At 33.6% G+C, this 24,787-nt stretch overlaps 1 protein-coding gene across 1 annotated transcript in view; it reads left to right on the plus strand.

Annotated features, from left to right (window-relative positions):
- LOC127872082 (uncharacterized) overlaps positions 1–24,121 on the plus strand; it is a 117,278-nt gene extending 93,157 nt beyond the window's left edge. Inside the window, exons 3-4 of the mRNA XM_052415413.1 lie at positions 23,303–23,461; positions 24,116–24,121. Coding sequence (XP_052271373.1) covers positions 23,303–23,461; positions 24,116–24,121 — 165 coding nt within the window. The remainder of the gene's footprint in view (positions 1–23,302; positions 23,462–24,115) is intronic.
- Positions 24,122–24,787: the final 666 nt, after the last annotated feature.

Genomic DNA, 24,787 nt, shown 5'->3' on the forward strand with positions numbered 1-24,787 from the left:
TTGAATAACGCTACAAATTCAAAATATATATCAATTATGATTAAAAGTGCTCCTATGTGTAGGCAAGCAAGCAACTGCATCCATTTAATCTTGATGTTCCCTACGTTTTGATCAATATGTGTGCGTGTACTATGTTGAACGATGACTAGAAACATTAGACAAAAAACACAAAAGAAAAAATCATGTGACTTGGTTGTGGTATGAATAGTCTGACAAATATGCACACACACACAAACGCAAAGCCACCCTTAAATGACCAATTTGAAATTAGTATTGATGCCTTTAACATTAGTAAAAATCAATAAAGCAAAAACGGTAAGTAGCGCTACACTTCTGTGTTATGATGTCATTATAAGGAAATTACTACATTGTGGCCCGTACTTAAAAACGAGAAACGCCATATAAAAAATGTCGCCTCTCGAACACACACTTTGATTTAGACGGCCAAGAGATAGCATGCTTCGTAAAATAACATCTAATCATCATCATAAACATCCTCTCGCTTGTGATTGAAGAGAGAACAAAACAACATGACATAAAACAGTTTCATGTTTTTTGATAATGATTTTGATAACATCAGCTATAGGGGTGTGGTGGTTGACACAAATGCATCACGGTTTGCACATGATTACCCAATGGAGACATTCGGGATTGACAATAATCCACTTGTTATGTCAATGGAAGTCCCATCTTTTGGAGGTCACTTGACTGAGTATTTCATGTGCTTTAATGGATTAATATATATCGATGTTAATAATACCACGGTTGGTTCTGATACTTATTTCTATTTCAGATCCAATCAACCTAAATGCATACCTCGCCAGGCTATAAAACGGTGCAGTTGGTGTAGTTGTTCTTCTGTTTGTTTGACACTGTTGTTTCAATAGTTAAGTGATAACAGAAGTCTAAGATGACCTGTTTAATAATTATTCATCAACAATTACCATCGACAATACATTTGTCAAATTCCATATAAAAGAGCAGCAATTTTTTTTTGACAACGACGCCATTCGCAACATTTGGTTTTCAAAATTATGTTTTAAGAATCGATAAACAAAAGCAACTGTGTTTTTTGACAGTTTTCCCATTGACAAAAACATATTCTACTCTTTTTATGCAAAGAGTCTACATAAACGTGAATACATATTATGCACCAAATTGAATGGTGGTAAGACGACAGACTTGAAACCAGATACAACTGCAGCATGTTCTTCTTGGACAACATAGAACATAAAAGATGTTTAAGTAACGTAACTTACTATATAGTGCAAAAAATGCGTTTTCTTTTTATGATAATTATGCACGACTTCTTTAAGACCTGGTGAGATATGGTGAGTTTAAGTAAAACCTGTCGTAAAAAACCTGATCCTATAAAACATGTTATTATGTATGTCTTACTTTTACATATTTGGATGTTATTTACGATGTACCTTACTTAATATATTTAATATAATTGTCATTAATTTAATCGGAATTTGTGCGTATGTGTATTTTATTATTAATTCTGAGCTACGTGTGAGGGTTAGGCTAACCAGAAACCTGTTTAAGCTGTCAATTCTTGTCATTGAACGTTCCAATTGGGTTAACCAATCTTTAATAATTATTTATATTAAATATCGTTTTTATTTATATTTTGTATTGAATAGGCAAATGGGCACTTGCATCAAATAAATATAAAAGATTAGCAGCGACGTCTTAATATTTTCAAATGTAATACTGGCACAAACATGTGCATAAGTAGTATTGATGCAATCGTCATCTTTATAGTGGTTATATGTTGCTGTTTTTCATCATTTATTTACTTGTTCTTGCACAGTCATGCATTTTAAAACATGGCATTGTAAAATGTTTTGAGCTGCGGATTTTTAGAGGTCCGTTTACAATATGCATATATTTTGTGAACTCAAATAAATCCTTCTCGATAATTACATTAAGTTCGGTTTTCTTACACATGAAACAAAGATCCTCCATGTATGTTAATAAACGCTGCAAAGCATCCGGCAAATGTTTACATTGAGTAACCGGACAAGATGCCTCGTGTAAAAAGGTTTACTCTATGCAAAAGTAATAAAGCACAACAAACAAAAGCTATCCTGTAACTTTTCATTATGAAAAAGCATTTAATTTAAATTACGCATTTTTATAGGACATTCTTATTCCTACACAAACATTTACTTTTTATGATATATACTACTCAAAATTTGCTAAGGATCACTTTTTATTTTAACCTTATCTTCAATTTAATTTGACTTTATTTAAATTGTTATTTTGAAGGTTTTGATATAAGAATGTGTGTTTTTGATTTTATTTTTATGTATTTTTCTATCATTGATGCGTGACGCTGGCTGAATCTAGCTAGAGGTGAACTTCAAATTACACATACTTTAAAAAGTAATCCTAAGCAAATTTTGAGTAGTATATAACGCACCATACTTTTATTTCTTAATGTAAAAGGGAGTGTTACGTTCAATTTTCATAGCTTCGCTAAAATCGATAAAAAAATGAAAATGTGTGATTCAATCATTTTTTTCAATGTATCAATACATGTATATAACATACTATTTCTGAAACTACTGCAAACAGTAATATATTGTCTCAAGACTTTTATTACAACGCGCCCTTAAAGCATAATACATAGAATAAGACATTAACATATCTAGATAAACCAGAGAATGATAATAAACCTTAATATGTTTCTGGTTCGGTCTCCATATGGAATTTTAGCGATATGTCTAGTAATTATCTCTTTAATTTTAAATTAAGCTGAAAAAAGCATTGGCAAATTTGCCACATATCGACTAAATTTAATTCTTCAAAGTCACCCCATATTAATGCAGCGTGTGGACCTACTAATCAATCCTTGATTGAAAGAAAACGAAAGGTCAGTCTCGTATGAGAAATAAAGTCAATATTTCAGAAAATAGCAAAACTAATCATTTAAATGTTATGGAGTTTTCAAAAGCCACGCATTATATGGTTAGTGGTTTTTTTTTTGTATGTACACTGTATATACGTCATAAGTCACTTTTACGATGTGCAGCTTCGTCTTAGATGAATAAAGCTGATCTTAATATGCACCAAATAATGCTCGGATCTTGGAATCTTTTTCTAATGAATCGCGGTAGCTTATACATTTGCTTCAGTTTCTTGTGCGAAAAAAAGTGACAATTCTGATTCCCCAGTAAATTGGAAAGTATAGCGTAATTAAATTGTTAATAAAATAGTTTGATAATACACTCAAATGCAGTTTAATTTTAATTGCATTTATATGACGTTAAATTTGTTGTCCAAGTAAATAGTTTACTTTGTAGTGAAACGATTGTGAATAAAATTAATTTATAGTATAATTAAATGCTTTTTATTTAAATTGCAATGCTATGAATTTGAATTTTATTTACGTGTGCGATATTCAACGTGAGCTAAGTTCGATTAAACCGTTGTAAGCTCTTATTATTGTTTGTTGTCATTGACCGTTTAAGGCAAGTGGACCATGGCTCTCACAATTGGGGATGAATTTGTGAACGACGTAATAACTCTTGGCTGTATGTATGAAGTGTGATTCCGTAAAAAAATGTAAACTCGCAATCTTTTCCATTGGTCGCAAGTATCTTGTCATGTATTTGCATAAAATCTTACCAATACAATAACGAAAGCAGTACTTGACACTTCAGGTTGTAAGATGTTTCGTGCCATTTTCAGCTTTTGCTTCCATTAAATTAATAATTACCAAGTTAATGTCGATAGCAATACACTTGAGTACTTGAATATCTCAGTTATGAGTACGGATATTGATTTAAAAGTTTACACACGATCATTTGACTTAATTCTATGCAAGCTCACAATAAAATCATTCATTCGTGACGATTGGACGCTTTAGCACGTGGGATAGGTGTGGTTCCATAATTTTGCACGTGGCAATGGTGAAACGCGAAAAATTCTAGTTTTATTTCAATTAAGTTATTTTAGGTGGGTCCTTACACAAGGAAAACATAAAATTAATTTACAAAACAATACAGCTCGTATGAATCTTCAGCAGAGTTATCGAGCACTTTGTATTTTGCAGGCCACCTTCCCCACTTGCTTAAGCGTTCTATCGTCACGGATGAATGATTTTATCGTAAGCTTGCATATAATGTTGTCAAATGATCATATGTGCAATTTTAAATGAAAATATTTACTTATTACTGAGATATGTAAGTTTTAAAAGTGTTGCGTTAAAAAAGTCACGAAGTGTAGTGAAAACGATAAACATGTTATTTCAATTTCATCATTCTAGGTGAGTTTTTACACAAGAAAAACATAACATGAACAAGGGCTGTTTGTAAAACATGCATGCCCCCCATATGGGCTGTCCGTTGTAGTGGCAGCCATTGTGTGAATACGATTTTTGTCACTGTGACCTCGACCTTTGACCTAGTGACCTGAAAATCAATAGGGGTCATCTGCGAGTCACGATCAATGTACCTATGAAGTGTCATGATCCGAGGCAAAACCGTTCTTGAGTTATCATCCTAAAATCATTTTACTATTTCGGGTCACCGTGACCTTGACCTTTGACCTTGTGACCTCAAAATCAATAGGGGTCATCTGCAAGTCATGATCAATCTACCTATGAAGTTTCATGATCCTAGGTGTATGCGTTCTTGAGTTATCATCCGAAAACCATTTTACTATTTCGGGTCACCATGATCTTGACCTTTGACCTAGTGACCTCAAAATCAATAGGGGTCATCTGCGAGTCATGATCAATCTACCTAAGATGTTTCATGATCCTAGGCGTATGCGTTATTGAGTTATCATCCGGAAACCATTTAACTATTTCGGGTCACCGTGACCTTGACCTTTGACCTAGTGACCTCAAAATCAATAGAGGTCATCTGCAAGTCATGATCAATCTACCCATGAAGTTTCATGATCCTAGGCGTATGCGTTCTTGAGTTATCATTCAAAAACCATTTTACTATTTCTGGTCACCGTGACCTTGACCTTTGACCTAGTGACCTCAAAATCAATAGGGGTCATCTGCAAGTCATGATCAATGTACCTATGAAGTTTCATGATCCTAGGCCCAAGCGTTCTTGAGTTATCGTCTGAAAACCACCTGGTGGACGGACTGACCGACAGACCGACAGACCGACCGACCGACCGACAGACCGACATGAGCAAAGCAATATACCCCCTCTTCTTCGAAGGGGGGCATAATTATATATAGATAAAACAATATGGCTCGTATGAATATTCAGGAGCGCAACGGCTCAATCGGCATGTTGCAAGTCGGTCAGTTATTAAGACGTGTACGTTTATGCGTTTTACTTTTCACATTTTTATTATTTTACGTTGTACGAGTTTGCGAATTTGACTTTTGTAGTGACGTTTTTAATTTGTTAAGTTTGATATTTTACTGTTTTTCAATTTCAATGAAATATTGGGATTTTTTATGTTGAATTATTCTTGGTCCAAATTTCAACACAATCTGTTCAAAAATAAGGGAGCTATATTGATATGATTAAGCGATGAGACAGAAAAGTCTCCAAGTGAACGTTTAATCGTGTTTGTTCAGGAACCATTAATTTGGTCTATGTGGTGGGTGAACACATTTTCAACCATAGTAAAAGTTCTTTTTTTACAATAATGATGTTTTGATTTCATACACGAAAAGTATTTGAAAAACTCTTATTTCGTTTACGTTCTTGAACTACTTATTATGAACGCTTATTTTGATTTGCTATTAATCAGTGCTTTATTTGTTTAAACAAGAGGGCCATGATGGCCCTGAATCGCTCACCTGACTCATTAAGATCAGATGAAAACTATGACCTCTATTGTCTACACAAGGTTTTTCTATGATTTGACCTAGTGACCTAGTTCCTGACTCTAGATGACCCAAATACAATCCCAATCCAGATTTCATCAAGATAAACATTCTGACCACAGTTCATAAATATTGGATGAAAACTGTGACCTCTATTGTCAACACAAGGTTTTTCTATTTATTTGACCTAGATTTTTACCCCAGATGACCCAAATACAATCCCACCCAGATTTCATCAAGAATTCTGACCAAATTTCATAAAGGTTGGATGAAAACTGTGATCTCTAATGTCTACACAAGGTTTTTCTATTATTTGACCTAGTGACCTAGTTTTTGACCCCAGATGACCCAAATAAAATCCCAACCCAGATTTCATCAAGATAAATATTCTGACCAAATTTCATAAAGATTGGATGAAAACTGTGACCTCTATTGTCTACAGAAGGTTGTTCTATTATTTGACCTAGTGACCTTGTTTTTGACCCCAGATGACCCAAATACAATCCCAAACCGGATTTCATCAAGATAAACAATTTGACCATATTTCATCAAGATTGGATGCAAACTGTGACCTCTACTGTCTACACAAACAAATTGTTGACGGACGGACGCACGGACACACGCAGGCACGCACAACGGACGCCGGACATCACACGATCACATATGCTCACCGTGTCACTTCATGACAGGTGACCTAAAAATATGTGTCGGAGATAAACATGAACAGTTGTGGTTAAAATCCCATAGAAACAAGGGCTGTTTGTAAAACATGCATGCCCCCCTATATGGGCTATAAGTTGTAGTAGCAGCCATTGTGTGAATACGTTTTTTGTCACTGTGAATGGTGGTGGTGGTGGTGGTGGTGGTGGTGTAGTAGTAGTAGTAGTAGTAGTAGTAGTAGTAGTAGTAGTAGTAGTAGTAGTAGTAGAAGTAGTAGTGGTAGTAGTAGTAGTAGTAGTAGTAATAGTAGTTGTAGTAGTAGTAGTAGTAGTAGTAGTAGTAGTAGTAGTAGTAGTAGTAGTAGTAGTAGTAGTAGTAGTAGTAGTAGTAGTAGTAGTAGTAGTAGTAGTAGTAGAAGTAGTAGTAGAAGTAGTAGTAGTAGTAGTAGTAGTAGTAGTAGTAGTGGTAGTAGTAGTAGTAATAGTAGTAGTAGTAGTGGTAAAAGTAGTAGTATTAGTGGCAGTAGTAGAAGAAGTAGTAATAGTAGACGTGGTGGTGGTGGTGGTGGTGGTGGTGGTGGTGGTGGTGGTGGTGGTGGTGGTGGTGGTGGTGGTGGTGGTGGTGGTGGTGGTGGTAGTAGTACTAGTAGTAGTAGTACTAGTAGTAGTAGTAGTAGTAGTAGTAGTAGTAGTAGTAGTAGTAGTAGTAGTAGTAGTGGTAGTAGTAGTAGAAGTAGTAGTAGTAGTAGTAGTAGTAGTAGAAGTAGTAGTAGTAGTAGTAGTAGTAGTAGTAGTAGTAGTAGTAGTAGTAGTAGTAGCAGTAGCAGTAGCAGTAGCAGTAGCAGCATTACAAGACCAATACTTAAGAATGATCAAACGGGAAAAGGTAACATAGCATCGGCAGTAAATATGGGGCTCATTTACAGGTCAGATTTGGAATCTCTGCTGTAAAATGAGATTTTGAATGAATTAAAGGGAGGCAAATCTGTAATAAAAAGAACATGCATAAACCGTAGTTGTTTCCCTTGTTTGAACCATGCTAAATCCTTACAAGTTTGGAAAGAATTGGATGAATAATTTGGACTTTATTGCATAAACACCATTTTCTCAATTCAAGGGGAGGTAATTCTGTACTTCATGGACCAATAATGCTCATTTTTTGTAGGGTTCGTGTCCTCATTGATATAAAGACACTGTGCAAATTTGGAAAGATTCGGACAAAAAATGTGGAAGATTTTTGAAAGTTTTCACAAAATAGGCAAAAGCGAATAAACATGCAAAGTTCAACGAGCTCCTGCGGCCATGTTTTTTGACGAATCAAATTTCTTTGAACAACTTTTTCAGGGGAGCCCTCAAAAGTCATCCCTGTGAAATGTTTTGAAAATCTGATGAGCGGTTTCTGACAAGAAGATTTTTTAAGGTTTTTACCATATATGGTCATGGCGGCCATCTTGGTTATGTGATCAAATTTTTTTTAACAATTCTTTTGTCCCATGACCTAGGGATGCTCCACATGAAATTTAGTTGAAATTGGCTCAATGGTTTAGTAGAAGAAGATGTTTACAAATTGTTTACAGACGGACGGACGGACGGACGCCGGACGCTGAGTGATCACAATAGCTCACCTCGAGCTAAAGTAAAAGCATATATATCCACACAATGCTGACTATGTATAGAGCGTTTTACAATAGGAAAAGACTCCGACCGCATAAGAAATGGTATTCATCCTCTGATCCATTAATAAATAAATTGAAATAAAGAAGAAACTTAAACTATTTTAAACGTTTGTTTTTCTTATTCGGGCAGCCGCTAGGATATTTTTAACCCATTTATGCCTAGTGGACTCTCCCATCCTTCCGAATTGGATCAATTTATTTCCCAAATTAGGAATGTGTAGTATATTTATTTCTATATTTAGAATATTTCTTACAGAAATTCCTTTAAGCAAACAGCGCAGACCCTGATGAGACGTCTCATCTGGGTCTACGCTGTTTGCCAATACATTTTTTTCTAGACGCTAGGCATAAATGGGTTAAAAGATGCTGTATCAATATCTAGTTTGGTGTTATTATAAAGCGGAATAAATGGAATCTAGACAATCAATAAAGTGAGAGAAACAACACATATGGGGAATAATATCGCTATTATGGTTGCACAAGATGAAATTATTGCAATTTTACACATAATTAAAAACATTGTGTCACAGACACAGATGCCCCAAAACATGTTTGGTAATAGACAAATCCACTGTATATAATGTTCTGGGGATACAGGGGAACATAATTCAGTTGTGAAAGTTTTTTTCGAATTATACTCAAAATAACTTACTCTGAAAACACAAACTTTTGGGACAATATAATCCATATTGAAAAAAACAGATAGCAATATTAATGAAATTACAACACACGGTCATAAAAAAGCCTAATATACAAGACATATGACGTTATAAGGGTCAAATATGTTAGCAATTGTGTGACACACACAACATGAGTGTTAGATGACCTAATGACACCAAATGCCAGTGTTTTCAATGTCATCACACCTCGAATTACATCGCGATGAAATATTTTTAGGTAAACAAAGTATATATATATATTGAAAAGTTAAACAAGTACAAGTTATCGGGAATAAATTTATCTCATTCAATTCATAATATTATTTACGAATAATTTAAAGTGTGAGAGGATGTCCTTAATACACTACTGGAAATATAATTTTACTATATTCTTGAAAAGCCGTCATTTCCAAAATGTTGGTCAAAGGGAGTAGTTATACCTATTTTCCAAAGGTTACTCATTCGACCAAAACAACTATCGATGTATAACATTAGTGAGCTGTTCCTCCAAATTGTTCACAGTCGTAATGAACGAACTGCTTAAAAGTGGGCTATTGTAAACGATACGCTCACAGGCGTTCAGTGAGGATTTAAATCTAACTATAGTTTGTTGGATGCTTTTTTTCTAATGAAGGCTTTTATACATAAACATCTTACCGGCAGTAGGTAAAAAAACTATTTTGTTGCTATATTGACCTGATGAAATGCTATGATTCAATATATCGAAACGGACAATGGTACAGGCCTTTTAAGAGAGGAATAAGCGGTAGATTGTTCAACATTATTCGGTCGATGTATGAGGCAGTGAAATTATGTGTACAACATACGTGGACGTTGTCGGATTTCTTTAATTGCGAAGTTTAATATTTGCAAGGGAGACAATCTCGCCTATACTAATTTCTCTTTTCGCTAACGACATCGAACACTTTTTTAGCAATAACAATGAAAACATGATAACGTTAGACCAGCCATCTATTTATTTATTATTTATGTAGATGATGATGTATTATTTTTCGAAATACTGACAGGATTGCAAAGATAATCTATACGAGTGTTGTGATCGATGGAAGTCAATGGTAATAATTTTCAGGTTTTCAAATCGTCAAAAGATGAATATAATGTATATTTTAGAGCATGGGAATTGTTCAGTATTACTGTTTCCTCACAAATATCATAACTTGAACGAAAATTTGCGAATCTAAGAAAAAAATTTAATTTTGTCAATTTACCAAAACGTGAAAAGGCCCCTTTAAAGGCTATGGGGTCGCTTTTCAATCACCAAAGACATTCACGCCCCTGTTAAAATAATGTTGAATTTGTTTGATTCGTATCTAACTTCAATACTGTGTTATGTGTGTGAGGTTTTGGGTTTTCAAATGCTGAGGATATTGAAAGAGCTCAGATTAGATTTTAAAAACGAATACTTTGTGTCAAAATAAGTACTCCTAATGCATCAGTATTCAAGGAACTAGGGCGATACCAGTTATATATAAATGTACGAATTAAGATATATTTTATAAAAGTGTACACTGTTTAAAAAACTAATTGTATATTATATATAACACTATTTTATATGAGAAACGATGCTGAATATATAATAAGACGTAAGAATTTGATTACCAAAGTACGGGACTTGCTTCAAGATACTGGTTTTGTAGATGTTTGGATGTATCCAGAGTCAGATAATTCAAATGTATTCCTTTATTTACTACAAGACCTATTGATATGTACATAAGTTTGTGGCGAAATATTTTTCATGCAAAGTAATAAATGGTAACACACCTAAAAGCACGTATGATTGGTCGTGCGTGGAAAAAGTATCAAAATAAATCATTGATGAACGTGTTTTCGGAATAAAGTGCATAAAAGGCAATACAAGGCATAAAAAAAGTAAAGCAGGTGCAACTCGTCGCATGAAAGAAAAATATTCATAACACCCCCAAGGATACTCTCACAATTTTATTTTCAATGTGAGAGTAACCTTTTCTTTCCTTTTTTGTGGGGGTGAGGGGGGCGTTAAACATAAGCCCTTGAAAATAAAAATATGCATGTGAATTGCAAATCTTACATCAAGTTAGTATATGTCCTTTATGAACCCTAAGTCAATCTCACAGTTTTTTTGTCTTTCGATGTGAGAGTGACTAATAGCGTAAGCATATTCATTTTGTGATTAAATTTGATAAAGTGTATGGATTTTATTAAAGCACAAAGTTAAATCAATTACAAACTTTTGCAAAGAAATATAAATTGTAATTAAAAAACAATGTTCATGAAACATATCCAAAAAGCACATTCTAATACTGTGTTGTACACCATTGCTTAAGTTGTTGTAACCTTTTCTTAAAATTTGTATCTGTAACAAATATCATTAATTGGGAATATGATATGTAGTACTTATCTCTATCTGGATATGGTGAAATTTTCCTTTTTTGATGCATGTATGCTTTTTTTAGCCTTTGTTTCGAACCTTACTCTAAAAAGTGACTAATAGGGTCAAGCATATGCATTAAGTGATGAAATTTGATAAGTGTATTGATTTTATTAAAGCACAAGGTTAAATAAATGACAAACTATTGCAAAAAAAAATGTAAATTGTAATTTAAAAAAATCATGGTTGGAACATATCCAAAAAGCACATTCTAATACTGTGTTGTACACCATTGTTTAAGTTGTTGTAACATTTTTTTTAAACATGTATCTATATAGAGAATACTAGGTGAGCGTTGAATACAGAGAAGTTTATGTTGCGAGGCTTAGAACGCCGGAAGCGCGAGCCTTGGCGAGCGCTTTCGGTGTTCGAGCCGAGCAACATAAACTTCTCTGTATTCAACACTAATCCTAGTATTCTATTTATCCCATTTGATTTTTTTTCAACGTGACATTTAACATAAATAGATCTAATAACCTTAACAATAATTTTAATTCAGTCATTAAAGCGCTTAAAATCTAACAAATGTAACCATGCGTAGGGATATACATGTATTTGTTCTGGTACGCAAAATAGTCTTTAAAAATTCACACACAAACTGTAAAACAAGTAAAAATATCACCATATGCCTACATTCAATTTTACGCAGTATGCGAATTTTAACACATTACGACCGCGAAAAGAAGATTTTACTTTACTATAATTCATTTTATTTTCGAAAGAAAATGATCAAAATCCAATATGGCGGCGATTGCTCCTGACAAAATGCTGTCGATGTCAACATACATGTACACCATCAACGACCTAGTTCTGGCTACCATAACTTTAAATGTCGCTATTTATGATTTTTGACTGGCGCGACTTTGTACAGGTCTGTCAATACTATATAAACTGTACGCTGAAGTTTCTTTAGCTATCGACGACCTTGACAATTTTAACAAGTAAACAGACAATTGCAGCGACTGACACTTTATTTGACAAAATATACAGGGCAATACGTTTTCCGACTTCGGACGACGAATTTAAGGACGCGCAGAACGTGTTTTTTATATAATGTTATGGGTATGCCGTGTGTGATCCGATGCATCAATGGCGCCCATGTTAAAATCATTTAGTGATTTACCCGAGAACAGGGAACGACAAAAGTACAAACAAAAATCAAAACACGTAAGAACTAGTATCTTACCTTTAATTATGCTATAAAATCCATCTAATAATCCATTTAACTCAATAATTGACGATTTTGCATCTAGGGTCTTTAATAATTATTTCAGCATATTTAAATAAAGACCCTTATGCCATTCTATCACTTTATTCAAATGAGTTTATGAACGCGATAAACTTTCTTCTCGTCACACGCTACGTCATGTACTCATGTTCAAATGAACCGGAGTATGCCGGAGCAGTTTATCTAATAATAGCCGTTGGTAAACTCGGTTGCATTTGCAGATTTCTGCATACAAACATAATGATGTTTAAACTTTCACAATGTTTTATTTATCTATGGTAAATGCCCTTATTGTACGAGAAAATAATTTAATATATAAATACACAAAGAATGGAAAACATTCCAGTACACAACAGATAAATGAGTACAAAATACCCGTGTACAAAATGGGACGTTCCCAATTCCAGTGTGGTGCTATTTTTACCATCTTATACTTTACACAGCTCTATGCCTAACGTGAATTAAATAGGAAAGCAAACATAGCAGATTACTCCTGAACTGTGCGATATGTGTATGGCTTGTTGTACATTCTTAATATTTAAGTTAAATGTCCAAAGTATATGGTTTGGTTATAAACAATGCACATTACACGAAATAAGGAAAATGTGATCAATTGACAATTCAGATATGTCGACATACAGTACATGTAGAAAACATGTGAAATAAGTCGCGTTTATAATAAATCGTCAAAAAATGGGGAAAATGACGCAATAAGTATGTCATTTTATGACGCCATCAATCAGCTGATTCATTATACGGATGGCGAAAAATTATGTCATATGACTAGATTTAAAGGTTGAAGCAGGGACCTATACACTTTGTTTGTATAGGTCCCTGGTTGAAGGTCGTATAATTTTGAAGCTTAAGTTTTGTCGACTTTGTTTCTTATGAAAAATCATTCAGTGGTAAATATAAATAAAAAAATAACAAAACAAAAATCGTGTAATTTTATATTTTATTTCAACATTTCTTTTGGTGAATATGTCATATATATATTTTTCTGCAAAATATGCACATTTTCTTCTAATGGGTGACCTTAAAATTCGATCAATGAACCAAACAATATCGACCTAATTTTAGCGCATATCGCATGACGTCATTTAAAAAGTAGTCCGTGCACGCGACAGGTATATTCCACAGTGTTGAATACAAGTAAGTATATTTCACAACGTGTTATTCCGTCATTGTCGCGGTGAAAATGGGATAAATCAAATATCTTTAATTTGGAATATGATATAAAGTACTTATCTATATCTGTATATTTTCCTTTTTTGATACATGTATGCTATTTTTTTAGCTTTTATTTTTAACCTTAATCTAGATTTATTCCTATATTGTGTAGTACACTTTTGCTAAGGTAATATAGTATAACACCTTAAAGAGTCATTTTTGATGCTTTAATCTGAACTTTTAAAAAGGAACCTATATTGTGCAGCACATCATTGCTAAGATAAAAATGGCATATCACTTTGAAGATTAATCTAGATCATTTGCATATGAATAATTATAAACATGATGAATAACGTTTGTCGACATTTTTATGGTAAATTATTTGTTAATAAATATGTAATTTTGAGATACAAAAATTTAAAAAATGACACTATAATGCAAACAAATGTAGATTATAATTAAATAAAACTTTTTTATGTATACTGAACCAGATATAAAATTATACTCATGCTGCATTGTACACCCTGCTTAAGAAACTCAGCATGATACTATATCTACATGTATTGCATTTTATGATTAATTGTTATTTTGAGGTATATTATACACTGTGTAACTCATGCCATCAATTGAGAACTTGTATATACGAAGTTACAATATCGTGATGGAATACTATATTTTAACAGAAAAAAAACAATACGCTATTAAAACAAGGTTGGATTAGCTCGAAAACGAGCACGGAACACATATTTAAAAAACAAATATTCCAACGACATTGGCATTACTATTAAATTTTTGTTTTTGTTCACATTAACAACACATAATTATACATAAATTGATTGAAGTACATAGCTGGAAAAAAATTGTATTAATAAGCAAAATCCCGCATCAGTACAGTACAGTAAATACTTACATGTATAGAACGAATGAATAGTAATTGGTCGCTAACACCCATTTTTGAACGATTCTTTTTTATAATAAAAACACGTCAAAAAAATGGAAGCACTAAAAAATGAATCTTTTGATACATTTGAATGACTGGAAGCTCTCTGACTGGTTTAAATCAAACTGCTATAAAATAAAATGAAAACAGTAATATTATCAATGAATGTTAAAGGTTAAGGTAATAAAAAAAGCGAAATCAAGTTTTCGAATGATTAAAGAATAACAAAAATTGCGTTTTGCATATTGTAAGAAACACATTCGACCAAAAGCAGTGTAGCATCATGGGAACGGGAGTGGAACAGACAATCCTTTTTAGTGGCACGAAATCAAACAGCGAAGGAGTAGCAATCATAATCAACGATAAAATGCCAGTAAAAATATTAAACTTCAACGAAATCATACGGGGTCGTCTTCAGGTCTTAACACTAGAATTCAATTAATATAGTTTTACGATTATTAGTATTTATGGACCTAACAATAACGACACTTTTCTTTTCAAAACTCTGGGTAAATTCTTACAAAATACTAACAAAAATATTTTAATCGGGGGTGACTTTGATACTGTTTTAGACACTAATTTAGACAAGAAAAACGACCGAGCCGATACACACAAACATTGTCGAGATAAAATACATGAAATTATAGATGAAAAACATTTAATCGATGTTTGGAGAATGCATAACCCTTATAAGTATCGATTTACGCGGCACTCTAACGGTAAACCGCCAATTGTCTGCAGACTTGACTGTTTCTTATCACAGATACATTATGTGATACTTAAAGTTGTCATATCCAAACAGGATATAACACAGATCATTCAAGTGTATATTAAAAATGAATTTCATATCACAGAAACGGGGACCTGCTAACTTTAAAATAAACAACAGCCTTTTGTTAAATACCGAATATAAATCGCTAATTAAATCAACAACAATAAGCATTCAAACGCAAACACTTAATGGGAATTGGTAAAAGGAAATATTAGAAATGTAACTATAAAATTTAGTCAAAAGAAAAAAGAAGATAATCAACAAGAAAAAGAACTAATTCAAGTAACAGAAGCTCTTGAACAAGACCTGATATGTAATGATAATATACACAAAGAAGAATACTCAAATAGAAAATGTTATTGGATAATTTAAGAGACAAAAAATAACGGTATATTACTGCGATCAAAAGCTATATGCGTTGAAAGTAATTTTAAAAAACAGTGCATTTTTCGCAAATCTAGAAAAAACAGACACGCAGAGAAGAAAACCATTAAATGTTTGAAAGTAAATGTCAAATAAATAACAAATAAAAACAGAAATGTTTACAGAAGAAGATAAATTCTATCAATCCATTTATCAAAAACAGTATAATAAAACATGAAATATTGGCTTCTAGAACACGCCATTAAAACGCCTTAGTGAAAACAATAAAAATATATGTGAAGGTATCTTAACCGAAGAAGAATGTTATGGTGACTTAAACAAATGAAAAATGAAAATAGCCTTGGCTCAGATGGACTAACAGTAGAATTGTATAAAACCTTTTGGGATGGCATTACAACAACTTTCATCGAATTAATAAACTATTCATTTATACACGGACGTCTTACTGACTTTCAAAAAGAAAGCATCATATCATTAATCCCTAAACCTAACAAGGATACCACTATTTAAACAAATTGGCGACCAATATCACTACTTAATGTAGACTACAAAATAGCTACAAAAGCCATCGCTAATAGAATAACAAAAATATATCTTCAATAACAGCACCATCACATACAGGTTTCATAAAACAGAGATATATTGGGGAGAATGTCAGACTAATTTTTTTAATAATCGAATACCTTGAAAACAAACAACTGCCTGGTCTTTTATTCTTTTCAGATTTTGAAAAGGCATATGATACTTTAAATCATTAATTTATGTTTAAATGTTGAAGACATTTTAATTTCGGCGATGATCTAATTTGTTTGGTAAAGCTGTTTTACCATGATATAAGTATTACTATTATGAACAATGGCTACATGTCGGAAAGTTTTAAAATTATAAATGGTGTCAGGCAAGGTTGTCCCCTCTCATCGTCGCTGTTTGTAATATGTATCGAAATACTGTTTAATTATATTGAACAAGAAACCGTCGGAGACGGGCGATGCTCTCCAAAGGTTTTTTTTTTGTCACAATATTGCACTATATATTTAGATAAAAGGAACGTCTCGAGGGCACAGTAGTTGGGAGGACAATAAAAAAATTATAGAAAATATCAAAGGGCCATAACTCTGTGAAAAATCATTCGACCAGAACCCGCTGATAATAGGCACATCTCCTCTTGATAGTGAAGCTTCCCATAAAGTTTCATTGAATTCCGGTCATTAGTTGCTGAGAAATAGCCCGGACAAAAATTTTGCACGGACGGACAGACAAACGCACACACGCACGGACAGACGAAGCGGCGACTATATGCTCCCCCCAAAATAAATTTTGGGACAAATAAATTTTGGGGGAGCATAAAAATACCAGAACATTAGGGGTATTGTTGTGAATAATGTAGAAATAAAAATACTAAGGAAATATTTAACTTCTTATGGGACGGTAAACCCGACAAAATAAAACGCAGCAAAATAATAATGAATTATACAAATAAAGGCCTTAAATTAACATACATTGAAATGTTCATAAATTCTATAAAGGGATCATGCGTTAAACGACTACTTACAGAAAATAATAGTATGTGCAAGTGAATGTTTGCTACCATCCTACAAAAAATACGGTGGAGAATTGCTATTTGAATCAAATTTACAATCACAATATATTAAACGTATATGTAAAGACAACGAAATTCTAAAAAAACATAATTCAATGATGGAATACGTGTAAAAATTGCTATGAACATAACTACAACAAACATATGGACCAGCTTTTGTAAATTGAAAAACATTTCAATCACAGAACTTTGTATATGTATATATTCAAACCCTAGATTAATTCATAAGGAGAGGGGGCAACTCTACTTGAACAACCCAGTTAGCCAGTAGTTTGTCTCTCATGCACAAGAGGCCCTTTTGTGAAAAATTAAATAGGTCACCTGTGAACGTCAAAGATTTAAATGAATCATCATCATCATCACCATCAAAATCTCCACCACCCTTATCATCATCACCATCATCATCATCATCATCATCGTCATCATCATCAATCATCATCATCATCATCACTACGTTGGAGATACCATAAAACAAATATTGTGAGCAAGTTTAATTAAAAATGGCAACAAAATGTGACTTCTAGAGTGTAAACAAGGTTTCACTAAGGCATGTAATAAGGAAAACTGCCCGCCCCTGATGGCCATGTTATTCAAACTGGGCTTAATTATCATTAGAAAAACTCTTGGACAAGTTCCAGGATGATTGGACGAAAATGTTACCCAAATTCTGAAAACTGCCTTGCGGACATACTTTTCAACGAACCTGAACCATTTTTCAAATCAGATGAGACAAATATTTTAACCAAGTGACAAGAGCATTTGAATACAGGAGGGCAAAACCAGCCAAAACATCATGGGTACAAACATTTTGACCAACTTTCTTGAAGATTGGACAATCTCTAAAGTTTTAACGAGGCAAATGTTGGTGACAGACATAGCATAACAGAAGAAGGCCATCACAAAAGTGGAAACATTTGTACATCCTTAGGTGGTAAACATAAGAGGGCTATATTTTGACCACACTAAAATGGTAAGCCTTAAGTAGTTAAATTGTCAAAACTAACTTTTAAGTTGTATTGAATTCAAGAGTATTGTTCTTCTAGGGAATTAGTTTTGTATTATAATGACTTTATAAGCCTATCAAAGGCACACATACGAGAGCGCTGACGACGTTGACAGTCTATTGGCAAGATACAGGTAAGTTCTGCTGAAGTAAATGTTAAAGGAACAATTGACTGAATGAAAATCTAAAAGGCTATCGAAAAGAAAAGATTTTTTTGAATAAGTACACATACATGAAACAAGAAGACGAAGAAGTGGTGAAATATTGCAAACCATTCTATATCAATCGGAAAATTAGAACATTTATCAAAGGAGCCTGGTATTTTGCCAGCAAGTAAATGCCCGGATGTTAATGTTAATTATGATTGGCTAGACGTGTATTTATGCTCTTGTTTTAATTAACGTTATCATTACATCATAGTTTACGAGAGTGAATTACCTTTTCAATCGAAAACTAAGGTCAAAGTTATATCTTTTTTTTCTTGTTTTGTTACTATTCACTATACTGTACCGATCGCTTCATTTTCATTTAAGCAGAAAGGAACTATTTGTTGTTGTTGTTGTTATATTTACCGATTATGTTACATACGCCCAATTTTGCATGTACACTATATTTTGGAGTGCACATTCTTCAGTTTTTAATCCTTATTCAAATTATTAAAATAGTTTTAAATAATATGCAAAATAATTTGCAGATTAGTATCAAATAATTTGACCGCCTCTCTTGCCGCCCAAAATTACAAGGTAATTGTTTGCCGTAACAAAGTTTAACCAAATTACAGCCATGAAAAAACTAGACAGTCTTCTGCAAGAAAAAATACAACTATACATCGGTGGTCGTTAAAACTATTTAAAGTTTCGTACCCCATTAATAAATACATTGAAAAAGTATGTTATCTCAAAATCAAATACGACCAGATTCACTTAGTAAAAAAACACATAACTGAGTATGCAAACAATTAGAAAAAAAATGTAAGGAATATATTTATTGATATTTATTGGAATGATGTCATATATGAAACAAGTAGAACTGCGATAATTTTATCACTTTTTTTCGTTCCCATCCAGATGTTTAACGGAATTGTTACCAGATTTTTGCATTTTTTCAAATGTCATTAGATATGACTGCTTAAAATATTTTATGCTTTTTTATAGACTTGAATAAATTTTTTAGAAAACAAACAAGTTGAACAAAAAAAGATGTTGCCGGTATGTAAACCAGTGTCGTCAGGATTCGTACGCGGTTGCGCTACCACTGCGCCATGCAAACTTTCATAACCTGTTGCAAAACATATTACCTATTGTAATAGTTATCTAGCTTTTGCCAATAATAAAATTGTTTTACGACACGAATTTGTTGTATTGTCTAAAAACGTTTTTTCACTAAAAAAGTTCTTCGAAAAATTCACTAAAAATGGTCTCGTTTCATTTATGCAATCATTCCAATAGACGAATTAACGCGTGACGTCACGCGCACCTGCAAAGTTTAGACTCCGCCCACTGGTTGGAAAAAAGAGATGGAATTCATATAAGCGCATATAGAGACGGTGAACATAATCCTCGATTTTATTGATAATTATGCACCATATCAAATATACTTGTATAAAGTATATCTGAATACAACATTAGCATGCAAGGAAATGCATTTTAGGAACGATTATATTCTTGTTATTATTAGTTTTTACTAAAAACGAACTCGGGAGTATAATATAATCTACAGGCTCGGTATGTGGTTACCACAACGATCTCTCTGCTTAGCACATCATTTTAGATTTTAAAAAATCTCAGAAATGTAAATTCTTTAAGAATAAATTTAATTTCATGAAAGAGCACAATTAAGGATGAGAACAAACAACAAATATATCGATTTTATGTACGCAACATATAGTTCTGATTTGAACCCTAATATGTCTGTAAAAACTCACCGTGTTACACATTAAATAAATTATCTCGATAAATGTTGTTGTTTTATTTATTATTTATTTATTTTTATTTAATTGTTCACACCAATTTTGGCGCTGTTTGTTTCATCATTTTAACCCGGTGTTTAATTGCATCTTTGTTCATCACAAACCGACTATCTCGTTATGGGATACTGTCCAGACAGTTACAAAGTAAACATGGTGTCATAAATCCAGGGACCTATACTTGTGGTGCCTGCATAAACCACATGTAGCAGATGATTTTATGGTCATAGAACACAATTTATGATACCTCCATGTCATCTCTTGGCATATTGAGCAGTCATTTAAGCCAAATTTTTATTTTTATTTTTACCTTGAAGGTTGACCTTGACTTTGAAGAATGACCTTGACCTTGACCTTCCACCACTCAAAATGTGCAGCTTCATGAGAACAATGCTTTGATTTTTTGTAATTTTTTTTAACTTTGACCTGGCAGGATGACCTTGACCTTGAAGGATGAATTTGACCTTGAACTTCCACCACTCAAAATGTGCAACTTCATGAGAACGCCACTTAGAAATTAATCAAAAAATTTTGACCTTGAAGAAGGACCTTGACCTTGAACTTCCACCACTCAAAATGTGCAGCTTCATGAGAACGCCGCTTTGATTTTTTTTTATTTTGCTTGACCTTTGACCTTGAAGTATGACCTTGACCTTGAAGAATGACCTTGATCTTGAACTTCCACCACTCAAAATGTGCAGCTTCATGATAATGCCGCTTTGAAATTTTTTATTTGTTTTTTGACATTTGACCTTGAAGAATGACCTTGACCTTGAAGGATGACCTTGAACTTCCACCACTCAAAATGTGCAGCTTCATGAGAACGCCGCTTTGAATTTTATTTAAAAAAATACCTTGAAGGATGACCTTGACCTTGAACTTCCAACACTCAAAATGTGCAGCTTCGTGAGATACACATGCATGCCAAATATCAAGTTGCTATCTTCAATATTAAAAAAGTTATGGCAAATGTTAAAGTTTTCGGACGGACAGACGCCATATATTTGACATTTGACCTTGAAGGATGACCTTGACCTTGACTTTTCACCACTCAAAATGTGCAGCTCCATGAGATACACATGCATGCCAAATATCAAGTTGCTATCTTAAAAAGTCAAAAAGTTAAGGCCAATGTTAAAGTTTTTTTCGGACGGACAGACAGACTGACAGACACTGACGGACAGTTTAACTGCTATATGCCACCCTACCGGAGGGCATAAAAATTATTTTTTGGGGGTTGGGGTTGGGGGTATAGTGTGAGGGTGTGGTGGTCATTTATAGGTTAATCTTTAATTTAAAAACAAAATAATGGGGGGGATTGAGGGGGGATTCGGGGGGGATTTGTGGGGGGGCATGGGGGATGGTTTGGACGGAGTCAATTGTGGTATGTCAGGTAAGAGTTGTTTTGTTAAAGTATCAATCGAATCTAATCATAAATAAAGAAGTTATGGCAATTTAAGCAAAATTTAATAATTTGACCTTGATAGTCAAGGTCATTCAAAGGTCAAGGTAAAATTCAACTTGCCAGGTACAGTACCCTCATGATAGCATGAAAGTATTTAAAGTTAAGAAGCAAAAGCCTTGATACTTTAGAAGTAAATTGGATCTAAACACAAAATGTAACCATATATTCAAAGTTACTAAGTCAAAAAAAGCTCCATAATTCCGTAAAAATGACAACCAGAGTTATGCATATTGTCCTTTATTGTCCCCTTATGATAGTTTGCGAGTTTTCCAAGTATGAAAGCAATATCTATGATACTTTAGGGGTAAAGGGGACCAAAACACAAAACTTCACCAAATTTTCAAGTATAAAGGGCCTATAATTCCGTCAAAATGCCAGTCAGAGTTACATAACTTTGCCTGCACAGTCCCCTTACGATAGTTAGTAAGTGTTGCAAGTATGAAAGCAATGGCTTTGATACTGTAGGGAAAAAGTGGACCTAAACACAAAACTTAACCAAATTTTCAATTTTCTAAGTATAAAAAGGGCACATTATTCTGTCAAAATGCCAGTCAGAGTTACATAACTTTGCCTGCACAGTCCCCTTACGATAGTTAGTAAGTGTTGCAAGTATGAAAGCAATGGCTTTGATACTTTAGAAAAAAAGTGGACCTAAACACAAAACTTAACCAAATTTTCAATTTTCTAAGTATAAAAAGGGAATATAATTCTGTAAAAATGCCAGTCAGAGTTACATGTACATAATTTTGCCTGCACAGTCCCCTTATGATAGTTAGTAAGTGTTGCAAGTATGAAAGCAATAGTTTTGATACTTAAGGAATAAAATGGACCTAAACACAAAACTTAACCAAAATTTTCAATTTTCTAAGCACAAAAAGGGCACATAATTCTGTCAAAATGCAAGCCAGAATTATCTAACTTTGCCTGCCCAGTCCCCTCATGATAGCAAGTAAGTGTACCAAGTTTGAATGCAATAGCATTGATACTTTATGAGAAAAGTGTACCTAAACGCAAAACTTAACCGGACGCCGATGCCGGCACCGACGCCGACACCGACACCGACGCCGACGCCGACACTGACGCCGACGCCAAGGTGATGACAATAGCTCATAATTTTTTTTTCAAAATATAGATAAGCTAAAAATGAAAATATTAGTCGCAACCTGCGTCTCTATCGAAATCGGATATGGGAACGCCAAAGGTCAGCAGACTTGTTTGTTTATGGATGGTTGAGCTATGTTGTAAATATTTTGCTGTAATGTTATGGCCGTTTTAATTTTTTGTTTAACTTTATTAATGAGGTTGACTTAATAGAGAAAGGAGTCATTTAGGAAATTGTCTGATGTTTTCTGACAACGAACAGGTTTTTAATCTCTTTCACGAGGTGGACCTAGTCGACATCAAAATTATGTGTGTTATTATGTGATGTTGTTCTCAAAAAGTTTTAACCATGTTTTCCAAGGCAGTCGTAACAATCGTAACTGAAACTTAGCATCCTTTCCCAAAAACAATTAATACTGACAGAGCTTGTTGCTTGTAGGAGAAAGCACAGACCACGTCAAATGACCATCACCACCATGGCAATGAGAATGCATTGAAAACGAACAACAAGGAGAGCAATACGCTTCTGAAGTCGCCACTGAGTCATTATGAGGATGCTGAGAATGACGTCGGCAAGAGGCATGTGAATTCGAAGAAGGTAAATATTTTCTCTTGTGTTGTTTATATTTTGTACATTTTGCAATGTGATAGCTAAGTAGCGTAAGCGTTTTTGAATGCACATAATCAAACTCATTATTGACAATATACAAAAAAAGAGTTTACCAATATGGCGCCGACGTCAGTCTGTGCTGCTTCATTTTCCGCTCTTCCACAGTCTTCACATCCGTTCTAAGGCAAACATTGCATTAAACCTGCTTGACCGACCACACTAGACAGTACCGTCGAGCAAAATATTAATGTTTTATTAGCATGACAACATATTTAAGGCCACTCTAATTTGGATTCTAATGCATAAACCTCGTGATGTTAGAACAGTTGTATATGTACCCCATGCAAATAAAAGGTTTAAAACGTGTTTTCTGAGTTCCAAATACAAACATTATACTAACAAGTGCTAACCACTTAATTGATAATTATGACAACACCGCAAAAGCTGTGTGTAAAAGATGCGACGAAATGATACCGAAACAAGTTATTTTACACACGTAACCTCAGTCGCTTATTGATTTATTTATTCATCGCGCGTCCCATAAGTTGACAACCTTCTATATATGTTTTTACGTTTTAGTATATACAATAGTAATTTTCTAACCAAGTTCAAATCTCATGTAACTATGATGTTAACGTTTAGGTGTAACAATTTGCATCAGTGTGCAGCAAGAAGCTGTGGACGGAATCCATTCATTACCGTGATAAGATTTTTTTATTTACTCTGTATATTTCCTGTTCCCAGCAGTATCAACAGCAACACGTATCGTTTAGGTCACGATTAATGTATTTTGTGGGTAAGCAGATGCTCGGGCCTGCGTTTAAAAAGCCTCTTTTGGAAAAACTATAATAATTCCGTTCGTTCTTACAATATACAAATATTCTGCAGATTTGTGACAAGTATTTACAATAATGCTAAATTGTGTATTATCTTGTTATTTTACAAGTAGAGCAATCGATGTCTTATGAAAACTGTTATCTGAAAGTCTGTCTTACGCAATGGTCGGGAATTTCGTTACATCGAATGGCTTTACAGCATATGTCATGACATACGCTTATATGTTGAAAATTTGCTTTCGCACACCTCTGTAAATTGTTCTAATGTATTTGTATCGCTAACACCGAACATACGCTTATATTTTTGGGTAAACTGATCCTCAAGTTTGCATTAACAGAGATTGATATGTTTTGACATAATAATCCTTAAACATAAATTCCGTTAATTCTAAAAATGTTTCTGCGAATACACGACGAATATTTCTGAATGATGGACACTATATTTTAAATAGTGGCGAATATAACAAATTGTTTTATG

This window comes from Dreissena polymorpha, chromosome 3 (genome assembly GCF_020536995.1).
Source record: "Dreissena polymorpha isolate Duluth1 chromosome 3, UMN_Dpol_1.0, whole genome shotgun sequence".
NCBI lineage: Eukaryota > Metazoa > Mollusca > Bivalvia > Myida > Dreissenidae > Dreissena > Dreissena polymorpha.